At 31.7% G+C, this 20,354-nt stretch overlaps 1 protein-coding gene across 1 annotated transcript in view; it reads left to right on the top strand.

The window, feature by feature from the left end:
- Positions 1 to 20,354, top strand: part of LOC129219979 (solute carrier family 12 member 4-like) — a 133,109-nt gene that overhangs the window by 18,743 nt on the left and 94,012 nt on the right. The window contains 2 exon segments of the mRNA XM_054854301.1: positions 19,366 to 19,436; positions 19,523 to 19,627. Of these exon segments, the coding sequence (XP_054710276.1) occupies positions 19,366 to 19,436; positions 19,523 to 19,627 (176 nt within the window).

The following is a 20,354-nucleotide window of genomic DNA, read 5'->3' as shown; positions in this document are numbered from 1 at the left end:
AAATGCCGGGAATTAGCCCTCTGACACCTTCTATTTCTGATAGAATATTGTCCTTATAGGCCAGTGCCAATACCTTTGAAAATGGTAAAAAGTTTAAAAAAATTAGAACAGGATAAAACCCATTGGAAAAGTAAGAAAATATAATTAAATCAATAGGAAAAATAATTTATGGGCGAGTTCAGTTCGGGAATAGGGGGAGGGGGGTTTAAAGAGGGAAAACGGTTTATCACGATTTCTGGCAAAACTACGAGTCCTATTGAAAAAAAGTAAATGACAAAGTGTTTGTTAGTAAAAAGATCTACAACTTTTGTATTTGCACTTTTTTTACATAACCTCAAAATCAATGCGAAAAATTCAAAAAACTGGCTTTTTGGTTTTTTATTTTTATTTCCAACAAGAAAAACGATTTTTTTCACGAAACTTGGTAAAAAATTATCTTTTCATGTGTCAAATACACTGCATTATTTTTAATTTAAAATATTTATTTTTCCTTCTTTTTTGGATTTAATATTAAAAAAGTATCATAACTTTCAATCGAAATATTTCACGTCAAAATATCTGATTTTTAAAAAAATTGGTGCTTGTGATTTTTGTTGGAATCTCTACTTTCTGGTGGTATAAAGAAATATATACAGTTAGTATGAGAAAATTTCGCAGAAAATGAAAAATTTTGAATTTGAAAAATACAAAAATCATCATTACGTAAACCTTTAAGCTATTTATTAAAATTTACACTTTAATTGCTTCAAAAATGTACGTTTCCATGTTAAATTCTTAAACTAAAAAATTGAAAATTCATGGAACATAGGGATTGCAAAAAAAAAAAAATTAGGCACATGTTAAACGAGCTGTAACGTTTTTATCAAAATCATTCTATCTTCTGTGTATTTTTTTTTTTTGAATATATTATAATATATTGCCTCTTCTTTTGTTATTTTTAACTGATCGTATTTTTTCTTTTGAAATATTACCAAAAAAACTCACCGTCAAAAAAAAACACACACACAATGAGATTGGATATTAAACGTGAGAGCCTCTTTATTTAATTCTTTTCTTTCCTTTGATTCTGTCTTAAAGTACGAAATGTACAGCTATTGCAATCTCATCATTTTATTGTGTAAGTAAAAAACTTTTAACATTTTAATGAGATGGTATTTTGCTGTGACTTTCTATTTTATTATAATTCAAATGTGTCTATTGCAGTAGTCAGAATTCCTGTTAGGGAGGGGCAAGCATAGGCACAAGATAGTGGTTTTCAGCAGCCCCCTCCCCCAGTACGGATCTTGGAAATTGTTTGAAATTATAGTTATCTTTCCCTAAAAATGCAATAAAATTGAAGTCTAAAAATTACAATTTTAAATTATCTTTGGTGACATTTGGAATGAACGAGGGTGTTGGAGGTTCTCTTTTGGGAGGGGCAGTTGCCCCTCCCTGCCCTTTCCCTTGACTAACTCTATGGAGGCATATTATATGCCCCCTGAATCTCATGACATTAGAGCTGATTACTGAATAGACGAACTAGGCCTAGGGCCCCCCATATTTAGGGACCAGCAAATGGCTGAAATTACTTTAGCATTTATCCAATGGCTAAGATTGTTTCAGCCAAAAGGCTTAAGTTATACAGTTTGAATTCAGAGGGACCCCAAAAAAGTATTTGGCCTATGGCCTTTCGATATCTAATCGGGCCTGCATAACACAGTTTTGTAACATTTTCATTTTTTTCCCCTTTTAAGCATTTAAAACTACTGCTGTCACTTTACATCACAATCTCTTACTCTCTAAATATATGTCAGCGGTTAGGACCGGCGAGAGTCTATGTTGGCGTTTTCGGTTTGGAAATTTGGGGCCCGGGTCGGAATCGGATTTTTACAATTTTTATCGGGGAAGGCGACCTTGGCTCAGCTGCCCCTGTGAAGCTGTCACGTTTTTTTCCCCCTTAATCTATCTATTCATTTTATTTGCAACTACGGTTTGCAGGGTGGCGACAGGAACTGTGAAAAAAAGTTCCCTGACTTTTCCCTGATTAAGTTCACCAAATTTCCCTGATTTACGTTACCAATGATAATGGTTTTCTTTCTTTGCTCTACTTGAAATCCATTGTATGTTTGTATAAAATGCAGTATTTTAAACGTTTTAAGTTGTGTAAAGTTGTTGAACTAATGATATATTTTTAAAAAATGCTACTTTTTAATAAAATGGTTTAAAAAAAACAAGACAATTGTTTTAGGGGGGAAAAAAAACTAGAAAACAGTATATTAAATTTTTATACACGGAAAGATTATAGAAAATTAAAAAAAAATACTTTACTTCCAGAAACCACTTAGCATAAGAACGTTAACAAACTAGTATTAAAATTACTCTTAACCCTCTTGCGGCTGGACAGTCCCAGAATTACATGTTAAATGGACGAGTTATCTCGTCAAGAACTGCAAGGAGGTTAAAAACATGTGTGTATTTATGATAGAACTAAAAAGTAATTGAAATTATTTTGAACTAAGTTTTCAAACAGTAGAATAGTTGTTGCAAGAATAACAAGTAATAGTGAAAGAATAGAAATAATGTAGTTATTCTTATATAACTAATTGACATATTTATGCAAAACAGATGAAATCATTTGACATTCATTCATACGGAGCTTTTCTCTCTAATCAAGAACATAAGTTTTAATGAATGAATACAGCATTTTAATAATAAAAAATAAAGATATTTACTTAAGTACACAAGTTAACTCTATTACAAATGATTTCAGTATGTAACGAAAAAAAATCTTAGATTGCTTTTGTAACAAACAACTTTGAAATGCAAGAAAAAAAGGAAAAGAAAAAAAAAACAATTAGTTAATTTCAAAATATATAAAAGAAGAATACAACTTGGTTATAAAATTAAAGAATCACTTAAGTCTGAAGAAAAGAAAACCTTTAAAATCTGCAGTGACAACAAATAGTATAACAGCAAAAAACAAAGTTTTTTTTATTGAAAGTTCAATTTTAGCAATTAAATTAAAAAAACGCGAAGAAGTAATAACTTTTAAGCTTTTATAGTATTAATTCAAAAACCAAAGATTTCTTCTTGAAATCGTGATTACAGTACACTAATTACCATGGGTGCAAGTTTGGTGATGTGTTCAAGACGGAAAATATTTTGAGCAGCCACCCCCACCCCCTCACATGCAAGCTTAAGGAAAAATGTATCAGCAATGATGTTGTAGTTTATGACTATGGCAGTTTTAGAATCTGTGTTTACTTTAATTTTCCACTTTTGACTTTTCTAACAACATGGACCTAATTTAAACTGTAATATTGAAGTGTTTTGATATCGTAGTTCCATAAACCGAAAAACTGCCAATTAATGGGGGGTCTGGGGGGCTCTCCCCAGATATTTTTTTAAATTGAAGTCCAAAAAACGCAATGATAGTCCATTTTGATGGTTCATATTCTCATTAAAATCTTCAAAATCTCTGATAGTTCCCATTTTACCTGACATGGTGAACTCCCTTTGATGTGGCGTAAACATTTCATCCCATCAGCTATCACACTCAACGGGTGATTCAGATTCAACTCTAAGACAACTTAACAGCGCACATAATTTTCATTTATGCATGTAAAGTTTGCAAAAAAAAAAACATGCGAATGAGAAAAAAATTGAAAGGATGATCAAATATAGCAAGCGAAAAATAAAGACGAAAAGCGATCAAATTCGAAAATTAGCCAGAATAGCGAGCAACTTCGTGGTCTACAATGCAAGGAGTCGGAAATAACAGAGCTAGCTACCTAAAAAAAAAAGTCAAGCGGCGAGAGTCTAAAAGTCACTCCTCCAAAAGCACGTTGCATAGAAAACAAGCCATTGGCGGAAAATCGAGAGAATGTCGATGTAAATTTGTTGTTATCGAACGGTTCAGTAATATTAAAAGCATATTTTTCAAACACTCAATTTCTATTTTTTTAGTAAAAACTGAAAGAAAGTCATCGAATTTCTTTCCGTTCCAACCTCCGTCTCGGAAATTTTGTCGAAGACGGAAATCCGTCCTGAGACGGAAGGTCTTGCACCCATGCTAATTACTTTGAGACAATTTAATAAAGGCAAAGGAGCTAAGGCATTAATGAAGGCTTCCTCTTTGCCTGTATGGTTGTTTATTTTACGTAGCATTGAAAGCGTAAAAGGAAATTTCAAGCTAGGTAAAATAAACAACCTAACAGACACAGAAGCAATCTTAGGAAGTTCATCCTGTGGTTAATAAGTAAGATTCAATACTTTGACGTTGAGGAAAAAAGATGCACAAATATGCAGCAGTGTATAATCGCACCTCATTAATTTTACTTTTTTTTTTGAACAGATAATTGGCGGAAAATCCGTAGGGAATTAAAGTACTTAATTTTGTAAAGCGAAAAAAATTGTTTTCTTCATAAAATCAATTTTCCCTGATTTTTTGTTATTTTTTCAAAATTCCCTGATTAATAAAGTTCCCTGACTTTTCCCTGATTTGTCGCCACCCTGGTTTGCATAGTTTTCTGTAATGTTACATTTTTTTCCTTTCAGTTAAAGACATGTGAAACGTACATCCATATGTGTTTTTTGTTAAGTAATATGAATATTACGAAGATTCTTGGATATTCTTAAATTATATTTTATGATCAAATTCAATTTTTTAATTTAATAGAAAAAATATAGTTGTTATTTTTTATTTATGTGCTTTTTACTTTTAATTTATTTTGTGAGCACTGCATAAGTTTTCCATTTTTTTAAATCACAAAATGAGGTTAGCGATCCCTTTTCTGAAAACTGGGAGGAGGGCAAGTCTCACTTTTAGAGCATATCTTATAATGGTATTCCAATGATCTATTCCTTTTCACCAGCATGTGTATTTTGTACATGACTTGGACTTGATTGTATTTTAGAGGGCAAGAACATTCATCTACAGCGACACAAAGCCTCGAATTGTTTGAATTCAGTTGGCAATACTAAAATCTGTATTACCTACAATTTATAATGTCCCGAAAGCAGTTACATTCTATGGCTGTTATTGTGTCATTTAACATTAAAAGAATCAGATAACAGTATCGCGTTTGCGTAATACGACGGTTTTTAGTTATAACGACTAAACCATGTCATGACGTACTTTTTTTTTTATTCACATGTATTTTAAAAGGAAAAATCATATGCACTTGACTTGAATTGAACAACAAACTGAAAAACAAAGTTCTTAACTTTTTGATAAATGAAAGAACAACCTATCATGCTGAATTACAACAGGAAACCATTTCTGTCAACAAAAACGTCTTTCTTTCATTCGTTACAAGCAGGTCCTCAAGTTCCTCTAAGTTCCAGCTTAAAATCTGACTCATCAGATCGCCAATCGCCTCGTGAATGTTTTAGTCTTTGATGCACGGGCGAAAACATTAGGTCAAGGACAAAGATTGGCAAGGGACAACCGACCCTTTACCTGTGGAGATGTTATTTTGTTCCTGCACTCTCCATTTCTTCACAACGCCAACGCGGCACCCAGAGCTTTAGACGTGAGAATGTTATTAGTAGACAGTTGCTTGGGAAAAGGCTGAAAAACCTTTATTTTTTTGAAGTAGCAAATAACGAATTTCAGCAACATTGAACGAACAGTGATTGAAAGATAATTTTTTTAGCAATTCAATTTTTTGAAGTTCCCTGACGAAACTAGGAGTTTTCCCCAATGGGGGGCCAGAGGTCTCCCCCTGCCCTCCCTAGAGGCTCCACTGTATTTTTCTGAATTTTTTTTCTCTCTAATGTGTTTTGTTTGGAAAAAACAATGTTTCTTTCATTTTTCTCAACAAAAGAAAATTCCAGCAAAGAAAATTTCCAAGATTAGCCAAAAGATAATTTTCCCTGATACTAGGAGAAATTTTTTAATTAAAATTTTCTTGAGAATGCCCTTTTTTTCAGGTTGTGCTAACAGTCTGAATAATAATTCAGCTAAAGAAATTATTCATCCCATTAATATCTTTAAATTTTCTTTACACACTTTCTGTATATTTCTGCTTCCAGAAGGAAAAAATGTTGCTTAACTGGGATTGAGAAAAGGGAGCAGCTGTTCCTTCATTGTACCCTTTTAGTTGACAATGTTTGAAATGAGAGGTAGAAAACTCACACCATTGGAATCTCAGCTAAAAGCTGAGCTCTTCTAAAGGATTTTTCTTTCTTTCTTTTTTTTTCTTTTTTTTTTTAAGCAATTGAACTATATTGCCTCAAATGCTTTCTTAATTCAATTTTATTAATCTCTTGAACAAAAAATTACATGCAGTTTACAGAATGCATTCTTTTCCTACTTTGATTCATTTAAATATTCATAAAAAATGCAAAAATCATTTGAATTTCACTTACCCCTCTGTTTTCCAAGACCTAAGCATTTATTTCTGCCAAAACTCAGGGGAGAAAAACAAACAAGTAGCTTCTTCGTTTTCTTCGAAATTCGGAAAAAAAAAAAACCTCCGTGCCAGTGCTAAACTCGTTTACATTTTTGTCCGTTTCCTTTTTGTTTTTATCGTTTCCCAACATCTGCTTTCATAGTTGAGGAAACACATTCGAGACGTGCTGTGTTGCTACCACGTGGGATTTGGGGAAGGGGGGGGGAGGTAGGGAATGCCCTGCAGCGCATGCGCGTTGCTAGGTTCAACTCTATTGTTGCATGTTGACTCAGCCGGCCGCAGCTGTGGAAACGCAAGTTCGTTTTGAATGGTGTAAAATTTTAAGTTAAATACTCTTTTTACAATGAATATGGATGGTATCGAAGACAACTGCATAAAAAATGGTTCTGTATATAAGAAATTTGACGTTCTTTCTGTACCCGAAACTCCGAACTCGGATGAAATTAAAATTGAAGTTGCTAAGGAGTCTGAGTGTGAGGAAAGGATTACAGAGAAATTATTAGAACAAAAAGGTGATGATTTTTCTGTCCCCTTTATTTACTATATCACTGGAGTACAATGTAAATTATTTTGTTGTTTAAACTGATTAACTAGCAGTTTGAGCAACAAAATTAGTTATTTTTCTACGTTTTTGTCATGAAAAATGCCGAAATTTTAATTTTTGCGCACTTAGTGCAAAGCATGTGACTGAACTTCTTTGTTATATTTTATCTGGTGAAAAGGAATTAACAAATGTTCTCAAATTTTTTCGCTTCTGACTTTTTGATTGTTGAGGTTGAGTATGAACTTAACATGAGATTTAAGACCCCCCCCCCCCCCTAGTTATGAGACCTCATCTTCCAAAGTTCTTTGCAGTGCTCAATTTTGTAACTGTGGAGTTTTAATCAATGAAAATTAAAGGAACATAAATTCTTGACCATATGAAAAATAATTTTTTTGGATACAAAAATATTATTTATTAGCTGAATTTAATAATAAGAAGGTGTCCCCCAGTTTCGCCGACACGAAATCCCCCCCCCCATGCTTTTTAGTTTCAATCTTAACTTTTGATATATTTAAGGGGGGAAGAAATTTAATTGTGCGCGAAGCTGAAGGTAAACCATCAATTATTTTTATTGCTGACTACACACTTCTCAAGTGATCCTTATTATTTATTTTTTTTTATTATGTTTCTCAATCAATTTTTGCTATTGTAAATTGTAGAAATTATGAACACCTATCAATTTTCAAAACACCTAAGTTTCAGGGTTTTTTTTTGTATGATTGAGGTTCTGAAAAAATTTCAATGTCTTACAAAATGCTCAAAATTTAAAAATTATTTAAATGTTTTTTTTTAACTAGTATTAAATTAAACTAGTAATAAAAACTTTGGAAGTATGACAAGAAATTTCCCCAGCTGTTCAGCAAGGGTGTCAGTTGTCTCCCCCCCCCCCCCCCCCGACTTTAGAAAATTAAGTTTTTACATGTACATAGGATTTTTTTTTCAACAAAATTTACATTAAATATACTACATCCCCCTCTCCTCCCACTGGAAAATTTTGAAATGAGGGGTCTGATTTCCTGTTTCAAAACAACCAACCCTGTTACTTGTAAATTTTAAAAAAAAACTTACTTAATTTCATTTTCATTTCATATTGGTATCTTATGTACATAAAATTGATTATATGATTCAAAACAATCTTGCAAACAGAGATAATGACATAAGTTTGCGTTAAAGGAATTTAATTTCAACATGAAGATCCTGGGACTAATTTTCTAGATCACTGCCATTGTTTTAAGATCAAGTTTTATCTAAGCAAGTTTGAATAAAGTTGAAGACTAGGAAGTAAAATTTTAAATTTAATCCTTTTTTGTAAAAAAAAAAATATTGATGAGGGGAGCTAATATTTACCTAAACTTCTTTTTTTTTTTTTTACTTTAATCAGAACAGGCTTATATGCAGGAGCACCCAGATGGGAGGTTAGTCTGTCCTCCCAAAAAATTTCTCATTCGGCAAATTTGGGAATAATGCTTTTTTTTATCTCTTTAGAATTGTCATACTTTGTCATTCTGTAAAATTTGAAGTTTCATTCGGTTCGTAAGAGATCCCCGCTCCAAAAAATTTAACTGTGTGGACCACTCTGAAGTGCTAAATGTGAGCGTTAAAAAATGCTTATTTTCAAATCAAGAGAGAAAAAAGATGGTCTGTTAGTTAGTTGACTGATTGGTTTTTGGTAGTAACAGTTTTGTCAAGATTCATCTGCATTTCATTTATTTCTGAATTCTTGACTGTATGAAAAAAGCTCTCAGTGATGGCAAAACATTTCAACTCATTTTTATGCTGATGAGACATTTCACAGTATTTGTGACATAGGGGTGTCCGTAGCAAAATTTGTTAAACTTTTTATATATATTGAAAAAGCACATTCTAAAGGACAAGGCATGTCATTTTTTTTCTTTATTTACTTCATATTATCCATGTAATCACAATCAAAACATCAAAAATGCAACTGTTATCGTTACGGACTTTAGGTTGAATTTTTCTTCAATAGTGACTTGAACTGAATTTCAAATCAAAACTGGTGCTTGGGACAAATAAAGTAAAGGATTATCTCTAATACCTACATATAATAATTTTAATCAAAAAGTGCAATGGTTAAAAAATTATAAGTTTTGAAAATGGTGATTGTAGAGTTGGTAACAATTTAAAAAAAAGTTTTGTTAAAATTTTTATTTATGCATTTTATATCACTAAATTGAATATTTTCTAATTTCATCTATGGTGTTACAATATTCTAAAATAAATTTCATGAAAATTTAAATTCAGTATTTTTTATTAATTTTCTTAATTTGGGTACGGACTCTACAAAACGTTAGACTCTACATTTGGCAACTGTTTCAACACCACAGCTCTTTCTTCACCAAAATGCTTGAAAAGCCTGCACGGGGGGAAAAAAAAAAGGGAATAAAAGTAGCCCTTTAAAATGCATTACAACTTATACTTTAAAAAAAACTTTGACTTTTAGACAGGGTTGACTTTTTGCCGGCAAAAACTAGTTTTTGCCGTGCCAGTGGCAGAAACTGGCAAAAACTTAAAAATGTCTTTAATAACTCAAGTAATTAGTAAATGATATTTGTTTAAGTAAACTAAAAAATTAAATATCACTTCATCATTTAAAAAAATAAAATCCCATGCTAGTTCCCTTGATTTAGTTCAGAAAAAGAACTTTCCAATTACCAAGGCTTGTAGTTTTTGGATTAATTTAACAAAGGATAAAAAATCATACAGGGGTGCTCAGGAAAGAGAAGTGACCTACAGAATTAAACAGGCATTGCGAATTGTAATTTGCTCACTTATATGCTTCTTCTAAATTGTTTGTGATTGAAATTATCATGTCATGTGCTTTGCCTAAATTTTGTACCTAATGTCACAGCTTTGCAAAACGAATTGGCCCCATTTCTCAAAACTTATTTTTCCAGTTAAATTTTTACCACAACCCCAGTTACTACATGCTGAACCAGTTATACAATAATAATGAAAATTTTACGAACATTGCTTGCTCCTTGATGCATAGTCTGCTAGCTCTTCTGTTTTAAGAAGATTCTAAAATTTCTCATTTGTGTGTAGTAAATTGAGAACCTGTTTAGATTTTTGAAACCACCTTTTCTAAGAGGCAATTGCAGGGTCCAAACAATGTAACATTTGATTTTGAATTGTGATAATTTTGTAATAAAGTTACAGTACTTTGGTTAACAATTAAATATTTTTTTCCATGCATTTTCAGTTGTATACCAAGAATTAATTTTTTATTTTGAGTTTTTGCCAGTTTCTGCCGCAAAGTGGCAGAAAGTGTTTTTTGCCATTCTGGTTTTAGCCAGTTTCTACCAGTGGTTTTAACCGCCTCGGAAGAAACTTGCCAACCCTGCTTTTAGAAGAAATTTGTCTACACAAGTGTATAGGGGGAGTCAGGGCACATTGGTCTGACTGTCTACTTTTCTTCTTTTTTTCATCTCATCATAAAATTCAATTAGTAGTTTTATTTTCTACCATGAGTTACATTAAATATTTCTCATCATCCCAGAAAATTTTCAATTCATTACCTTTTTTCACATTAATATTTTAAGAGAACTTTGTGAAGTGAACCAACCTGCCACAGTCCCGGATCCCAGATTACAAAAACAACTTCTATTACAATTTTAATGTTAAATATTACCCAACATTTGTACCAAACCCAAACAAATGTTGTTTTGTGATTAGAATCAAAAACCAAAGTTTAAAGATCAATATAATTAAAATTGACCAGCAACTACTGTTACATTTTTTCAAGAATCGGCACAATTTGTTTTTAGCAATTTCACTATTGCTGATGCTGGAATATTGCTTCTTTAATTGTTATAAGAGTTTTTGTGAGTTTTCTAAAAGTGAACCAACATACCCCAGGTTCTTGGTCTAAAAAAAGATGTCCTGATTTTTTTTTTTTAACAAAAAATAAAACTGCTAATACTTAAGAACTAAAAGAACTTATTTCAGGAAAAGAATTCAATTTATTGCTCCATTCTTCATGAAAACCATTCAAAAAAATAAAGTTGCTTAGTTAAGAAAGTTAATCAATCAAAAATAGTACTGCCAGAATAACATTTTCTGAAATTTGTGCAAAATAACTCTACTGTATGATTTCATTATAGGAGTTGTAGAACTATAGGCGCTACTTTTTGTTGGTCCTAAATTTAAAAACAAAAAAAGCATTAAAATTATCAAGGCTGATCTAGCGAGCCCCAATTTCCCCTATTATCTTATGGGATGTGACTGATCTGGTGGTGCCGAATTTCAGTATATTTCCAGTGTGACATTTGAAAAATTTCCAGTGTTATATTGTACAAAAAAAAATCACTTTCACAATTGTAACATTTATGTATCAAATGTTTACTTAAATGTAGCAACTCAAAGAACACTTAGAACGGTTTATTAAGCGGAAGCGGTAAGTCATATGCGTAGCGATTCTTATAAAGAAGATGGCACAGTGTTGCCACAATCTAAATACTAATAACTATGGGGATTAAGGTTACAGTTAGTATGACAACAATAAAATAAAGTAAGCAATGTATAACTAGATTAGTTTGTTAAAAACGCATTCCCGTGAGATTGATTTCATACTTTTCAGCAATATAAGTCAGGGTGGCGACAGATCAGGGAGATCAGGGAAAATTCAGGGAACTTTATTAAACAGGGAAATATCAGGGAATTTTGAAAAAATAAAAAAAAAAAAATCAGGAAAAAATTGATTTTATGAAGGAATTTTTTTTTTTTTTTTTTTGCTTTACAAAATTAAGTACTCTAATTCCCTACGCATTTTCCGCATATTATCTGTTCAAAAAAAAGTAAAATTAATGAGGTACGATTATACAGTGGCGCATATTTGTGGATCTTTTTTCCTCAACGTCAAAGTATTGAATCTTACTTATTAACCACAGGATGAACTTCTTAAGATTGCTTCTGTGTCTGTTAGGTTGTTTATTTTACCTAGCTTGAAATTTCCTTTTACGCTTTCAGTGCTACGTAAAATAAACAACCATACAGGCAAAGAGGAAGCCTTCATTAATGTCTTAACTCCTTCGCCTTTATTCCATTGTTTCGAAGTAATTAGCGTACTGTAATCGCGATTTCAAGAAGAAATCTTTAGTTTTTGAATTAATACTATAAAAGCTTAAAAGTTATCACTCCTTAATTAATAATTGTTAAAATTGAACTTTCAATAAAACAAACTTTGTTTTTTTTGCCGTTATACTATTTGTTGTCACCGCAGATTATAAAGATTTTCTTTTCTTCAGACTTAAGTGATTCTTTAATTTTATAACCAAGTTATATTCTTCTTTTATATATTTTGAAATTAATTAATTGCTTCTTTTTCCCCTTGCATTTCAAAGTTGTTTGTTACAAAAGCAATCTAAGATTTTTTTTCGTTACATACTGAAATCATTTGAAATAGAGTTAACTTGTGTACTTAAATAAATATCTTTATTTTTTTTTATTGTTAAAATGCTGTATTCATTCATTAAAATCTATGCTCTTGATTAGAGAAAAGCTCCCTATGAATGGATGTCAAATGGTTTCATCTGTTTTGCATAAATATGTCAATTAGTTATATAAGAATAACTACATTACTTCTATTCTTTCACTATTACTTGTTATTCTTGCACCAATTATTATACGGTTTGAAACTTAGTTCAAAATAATTTCAATTACTTTTTTGTTCTATCATAAATACACATATGTTTCTAAGAGTAATTTGAATAGTTTCTTAAAATTCTTATGCTAAGTAGTTTCTAGAAATAAAGTTTTTTTTTTTTTTTTAATTTTCTATAATCTTTCCATTATAGAAAAATTTAATATATACTCTTTTGTAGGGTTCCCCCCCCCCCAAAAAAAAAAAAAAAAAAATTGACTTGATATGTTTTTTAACTATTTTATTAAAAAAGTAGCATCTTTTTAAAATATATCTTTAGTTCAACAACTTTACACAACTTAAAACGTTTAAAATACTGCATTTTATACAAACATACAATATATTTTAAGTAGAGCAATGAAAGAAAACCGTTATCATTGGTAACGTAAATCAGGGAAATTTGGTGAACTTAATCAGGGAAATCAGGGAAAAGTCAGGGAACTTTTTTTCGCAGTTTCTGTCGCCACCCTGTAAGTGTTGCATTTGTCCCACAAGAGCAGTTGAACAAAGTTTCTTAACCTTACAGTTGCAAATAAAAATGACTCACGAAAGCTAGGCCAAATAAAGGGTGGAATCATATTTATGTTGTCTGTTACAGTAGAATGCAAAAATTGTACCGCTCAGACACCAACGTATGGGCGCTGGGAGGGATGGAGAATGAGAAAAAATTATTTCTATTGCTTTGTGTACCCTAATTTAATGAGATTTATAACAACCTTTCAGCAGTTTGAAAATTTTAATGATTATTATTAGTATATTTTGTTTTACTTTTTATTTATTTTTTAAAAAACCTTCGCCAAGTCAAAGGAAGGCGACATAACATTAGAGAATAGGACATAACATTAGAGAATAGAATTAGGTTACTAAATTTTATCATGAAGGTATCCTTGAATTCTATGCCATGAAAGGTGGAAAAGGAAAAAAAAATCAATTGGTTGTCTATAAACGTCAGATATGCAATTCCACTGAATGCAAGGAATTAAACATAAACAGAAGGAAAATAAAGAACCGTAAGTAACTGCGAATTTCAAAAATAATTATTATTTAAAACATTGTTTTCCAGCTGTATTTAGAAACCAGTTGGAATGATAAAGCACGATTTCTTAATAGTAAGTACAAGAAGTTTATGAAGTAAGTCGTGTTATATGCAGTAAAAAAATCATTAACATGTTCTAACACATATACATCAAAATACCTAAAATGTTAGCGAAAAATTAAAAAATAAGCATTGATAATACTTAAGTTTTGTCGATAATTTTGTCTGAACTGAATACAAAATATTTAGCCATTCAACTTTTAAATTATTTTGTTATTCACATGATTAATGTTTGGTATTGAACAGGAGTATACAAGGGGAGGGTCATGGGGATCATGACAGGGTTGGCCGGATTGGACCCAATGGGTTTTTTAGGTGTTTTAAATTTTCTGAGAAGTTTTTAAAAAATTAATTAAATTCACAATTTAAACTTCTTTTTTATTTGTTCTTCACCACAGACAATGGACATAAAAATTGAATTTTGAACTTTAATAGTATTTCTTAACTCTTAACGGCATTAAAAAAATACTTCAGAGATTTTAAATGAATATATTTAACTTTTTTCTTTAACTGGTCAATAAATAACTCAAATTATCTTGACTAAGTCCTGTCACGTCTGATTTTATCAATATTTGTAGATTGTACAGAGGAAACTACTCTAGCTAAAAGTCTTTCATGTGAATTATTTTCTGCAAACCAACACGTCACAAATCTCGAATAAACAAGGTATATTTTTTAGAAATTTACTGGTTTTACAAACGGTCAGACAAAAAACAGAATAAGATGTACAGTATTTTCGTTATGTTGCGAAAAAGTTAATATTTGTTACTCTGCACACAGAAATAGAAAAATAGACAACATAAAATTTAAAGAAATGTCTTGATTAAGCTGGAATTCAGTAAAAAGGGATTTAAACTACTTGAGGTCCTATAGTAGTTTTGCATAACAAAATGAAATACAATAAAGTAAAATTCAAAAAAAAAAAAAAAAAAAAAAGTAATTAAAAATGAACAAACGAACAATAGATTTTTATCACCCGAGAAGTAACTTTGCCTTAATTGTTGGTAATCATGGAAACTAAAAAATCTGAAACTTCACCATTCTTGGGTTTTGTCGTCTTTTATACTTTTCTTCGGAAAACGCTGAATTTTCCAGGGTTTTTTTACCCCAAGACAATTTTTGTGCTTTGTCCATACGCAAGGGGGGAACTCAAAAGTAACCGAATTTTTGTTCTAAAATATTTATATATTAGTTTATTTGCAAAATTTCTTTTGTCTCTTTCAAAGTGTTTACCCTAAGATGAAATACACTTGTTAATTCTTTCTTTCCACTGTTTGAAGTTCCCCAGGAACTCTTTAAATTTGACCATGTTCAGTGCCCGTTGCGTTCAGATTTTTTTCATCCTCGGGAACAGAAAAAGATCACAGGGGACTAGGTATGGCGAATACGGGGGTCGAGGAACGACTGGCCATCTCTGAGAGGCCAAGTAGCGGTTAATAGTGAAGGTTAAGTGTACAGCAGCGTTATCATGGTGAAGGAATCATTCTTCTAATCGCCCGCACGAGCACCAACTCACTCTTGTTTCTTCTAAAGTTTAATCAATTGTAAAATGACGACTCTCGTTGTTTTTTTGGCAGATTTTTTCAATGTTTTCATAATTTTGAGACACTGAAGGGCACTCAAAACGAGCATGATCTGCAACACTCATGCTACCACGTTTAAAGCGCCCAAACCACTCTCAAACTTGTGTACAGCTCATAGCATTGTCTCTGAAAGCTAGTTGAAGCATTTGGTAAACTATTCCATTGCCAACTCTTCAAGCAGGAAGCAAATTTTCAAGCTTACAGTTTGTTCTTTCAAATTTGCCATGATGAATTCGCAGGCGGAAAGCAACAACACCTGAGAAAACCAACACTACAATCAGATGTTATCAACTACACTGACGCCACTTGCACAGCTGATTTGTGAAGGTCTCTACTTGAGCCATCTAGCTGGAGAACACTCTACTACATCCAGATTTGGCATCGTACCATTAGTCCGGTTTCTTTTGGGTCCCCCCTCGTACTTACGCTACAATATGCTACAAGTACCCCACGTTTTCCCTAAAAAAAGACAAAAAACCCCTGGGTCCATGAGCTTTTTTAAAAAAAATGCGGGTTTTTGCCAACCCTGCGTCATGACCTTTCCCAAACCGTCGACTGAGTATAAGCCCACGTTTTGCTCAAACACTTTTTCCTTAACTTAAATACACTATGTTTTACATATTTTTCATTCTGCTACTTTCTCATCTGTATCGTAATTGTAACTTAATTGCAATTTAATGCATGACTTGTCTTCATGCATTAAATTACAAAATGTGATTAGAGAAATAAAACTTATAAGTTAAACAATTGTAACAAAAATGAAAATACATCTCGGCGCTCGCTTCAAAAATAAATAAATACAAATAAATGAATTTAACGAAAATAAATTAAATAGCAAAAAAATAAATGAAAGAGGTCTTAATTTTACTCTTTACATCTTCGTAAACAGCCTGTTATTGATACAACAAACTTCCCCCGTGTTACTTTTGTTTTTTAATATACTTTCATTTTTTCCTGATAACCATTTCTGATGCTTAAATACCGATGTAATTTCCACCCTTTGCCAGAAGGTAAAGGAGAGGGACCTGATCACAGCATTCGATGCACAGCAGCAGAACGAACTTGGTGAATAATCGCTGCACACAGAATAAAATCTTTTTTCCGCCAAAATTGAATCTCCAACTCGCCTGTAAAGTTGTTTTCTATGATAACTAACTTCCCTTAAAGTGGGAGAAAATGCAAAAGCATTGATCTCTACTGAAGTGTCCAGTCTTATGCGAAGCTATATGGTCTTTGATGTGACCTCAAAAATCAGGACTGATGGAAGCCAAACATTTCCCCCTTCCACTTCAAAGTTGTATTCTTATGAGTTAGCATGAGAAAAGTCCATTTATTCGGCATTTTGTAACAAGAAAATGAGCTTTCTCGACTATTAGCAAGTATTAGAGGAACATCTTATTCCAATACAGGATTTGCTGGATGGACCAAACTGTATTTCAGCAAGACAAAGTGCCTACTGATGCATACAACTCAACAAATCTGTAGTTGAACATGAATAATGTCATGGAATGGCTATCGGTTAGTCCAAACTTAAATCCAATGTTAAACATACATCAAGGACGGATACAAAGGAGGTGCGATCGTCCCTTCCTTGAGGAGCCCTGCACTTGTAATTTCTCTGAATCGAGGTCCAATAACGATAGTGTTGGCCGTATTTTATATGACTTAAAGGAAAGGAATATGGTTCAAATATCCCTCCCAGAACCTTTTTGGAAGAAAAATGTCAAAAGGGCATTTTTAAAGTCTTTTGTGATTTTTGAAGAAAACCAACATAATTATAGCGCAAATATACAGATTGTATATTTGTGCTATAATTACTTTGGTTTTCTCCAGTTATTTCTCAGCACAGGGTTATCTCTTGATCTTAGGTAATGTTTGGAGGCCTTCCGCCAGGCATTTTTCAAAATTTAAGTCTTGAAAGACAAGACTATATATCTGAGGTAGTGTTAAGGGAAGGAATGGGTCCAGTGACTTTCCTCTGTTATTTTTGCAAATCTGTAGTTCCAAAATGCGCAATTTTAGACATCCTTCAATAATGTTATATGGAGGGGGGTCCAAAACATTTCCCCGGAATTATTACGAAACTGAATTTTAAAAACGTAATTTTAGAGTAGATGTAGATCAGATATGTTGGAGAGGTAATGTAAAAAAAAACAATCGCCCACTCCTTGATAAATTTCTGGATCTGCCCTTGGGCAACATTGGGCCCCAAAATTATATGAAACTGGAAGTCGATATTTTTCGACACAGGAATAACTTGATACTTACGATGGAAAACCGTATGTTTGAAGTAACTAGAGGTAATGGAAACACAATTTCATATTTTCATTTGTAACTGTTTCTCAACCTTAAAAAAAAAAAAAAAAATCATAAATTAAAAAGTGTTTGTAGTTATGGGACACCCTATTTTCTATGTTTTTTTATTCAATTCAACACATGGTGTTTTTAAAATAAATCACCCTAATTTGTGTTTCATGTATTGGCTATCATTATACACATATATGATATAAATCCCTCAATTCGTATTTTTACTATGAATTGTATTTTATGCTTGAGTCTATATTTTTGGGACAGGGTGTAGTTTTTGTACATGCAACTTGATTTGCTTATTAGTAATCAAAACAATCTTCTAAATGTGTACTGAGCAGGGCCGAATTTTGGGGAGGGCAGGCGGGGCTACTGCGGCGGGGCCTCTACAACAGAGGGGCCCCCCACAATAACATTTTTACAAAATATCCTAACTTTCACGGGTCAGCAAATTTTACGTTTTCTCTCCCAGGCTTTTTTTCCCTACAAAGAATGCTTGCACAAAAATAATATTGTTATCGATATATCAGAAAGCCCTGATTGCAAGTACTATCCATTTACTATCAATTTTTTATTTAATCGAGCATTTCAGTGGCAATATATGTATTTTTTTATTCATTTAATTTGTAATTTGTACCTATGAGTTAAAGAAAAATAAAGTAAGTAAAAAAAAATCCGAAAAATGGTTAACTTTGCAGGTCATCCTTAAAACTTCTCGCTTCTTAAGCTCAAAAATTTAAAAATGATTTGACGAAATGACTTGAATGGAAGTTTTTTAAATCGAAAATATCGGATATATACATATATATCAAAATATTCAGATATATATTAAAGTATCGGATATTTTCAAAAACATGATGATCTTTTCGAACCCTGATTAGGGACCTCCACTCCTTTGTTGCCCCGGGGCCTCCACACTTCCAAATCCGGCTCTGGTACTGAGTTTTATTAAAAAATGTTTTTAACAAAAAATTAACAGGAATAAGTATAAGTATATATTTTTACCACTTTGTATATTTCCTAATTTCAGAATTTTTCTTAAAGTTTTACACTGAGTTTTCAAAAAAAAAAAAAAAAAAGAATGAAAAACTACTCTCAATCACTTAATAATATTTTAAACAGTTGCAAAAACTTTTAATCTATTTTCCTAGTTTCAGAAAGGCTTTATTCATTATGCAATAAATATATGAATAAAACTTAACTTTCAGACAAAATTTGTACCACATTAGCTGTAGTATATTATGTTGCTGTATATTACAAACAAAGCTAGTATCTTTTCACTAAGTATGATACTATTTTTTGTTGCGCCAAGTTCATTAATGTTTTGAATTTTATATGGTATATGGTCAGTATTTTATAAATTTTGGTCAGTAGAGTCAGTATTTTTGACCCTCCAAACAGTTTTAGCCCTGGTATCTTAAATTTTTGAGAAAAGAGCCATTTGTTTTTTAAAATCTCCTTGTCATTTTGTTTTTTTTTTTTAAAGCATTTATTGTTCTCCTGCACTCCACTTTTTAATTTTATTTCCAGTCACTTCTCCAACCCTTTTTTTTTGAATACTTTCCCTAGTAGGGGAAAAATCTGAGTTTTCCAAGGTTTAATGTCCGAGTCTCTAGTGTATTATAAATTTCTGAAAGTGAAATTGTGCTTAAGTGTTCATTTACTGGTCAGATTATCCTGTATTATTATTTTTTGTTTATTTCTTATGTTTCTTCTGCATTTTGTACTGCTAGAATTATCTTTCTTAGTTACTAAACATTTTTTTTTTTTTTCATTTTCAGATCATAGGGAAGGTACTCCATTTGTGCAGGACAATCTCTCAAGTTATGAGAAGAATCTCTTTTTATACCATGTAAGGAAGTATTTTTATTGCTTGTTTTCATCATGTTTAGTTGAAAGCAAATAAGTGATCTAACCTATTTTTGTCTTATGTTATAGGAGGAGTTGCCTGAAAGACCTAGAGTTGCTACACTTTTAAGTTCTTTGGCTAATTATAATGTGGCAATACCAAGTGTGTCAGAGGATGCCAAAAGTGCTCCTAAGGCAAATTTTTTGTTTATTCCCTTAGTTATCTATTTGTGAATTGTTACATGGATTAGCATGACTTTTCTGAATTAATAAAGTACACGCTGCCATTGTTAGGTTTTCAGGTGCAATAAACATTTCTCAGAAAAATGTTGAAATCTCTCTTTTATGTAATTCTTTTTTGTTTCATGTAAACTGATATTTTAATCTTGCTATAGTTTCCAACAAGTTTGAAGAATGAATCACGTGATTGTTACGTAAAAATCGCAGCCAGATAAAAAGAAAAAGCTTTTTTTTTTTTTTTTTTTTTTTTTTTTTTTAATTGAATATGTGTCATAAAACTGAGAAGCGTTATAATTTATTCTAAATTTTTGACAAGAAATTATTTTTAATTTTTTGTTTTGAGCATGCAATTATTCATAATTGTAGAAGTTTATTTGATTTTTTGTAAGATTTTTGGAGGCATCATCTCAGCTAACATGTGAGGAAACAACACTGTTTGCCTTATTATTTTGTTTCAGGTTTAATTCTTACATTCTGAACTGCTAGACTTTTTTTTTTCCTTTTTGTACATTTTAATGTGATTAAAAGAATATGAATCTGAATGAGACCAAGAGCCAATATGACTACATTAGATGGTGGGTAATTTATTTGAAGTATTCAAGAAATTGAGCTTCCTTTAGGGTCAACATCTACTGGTGGTTTTAGTATTATATTCATGGCACTGTCTGAACTGAGAAAAACG

Source organism: Uloborus diversus, chromosome 4 (assembly GCF_026930045.1).
Source record: "Uloborus diversus isolate 005 chromosome 4, Udiv.v.3.1, whole genome shotgun sequence".
NCBI lineage: Eukaryota > Metazoa > Arthropoda > Arachnida > Araneae > Uloboridae > Uloborus > Uloborus diversus.
The sequence above is the reverse complement of the archived record's forward strand: the minus strand, read 5'-3'. Positions and strand labels throughout refer to the sequence as shown.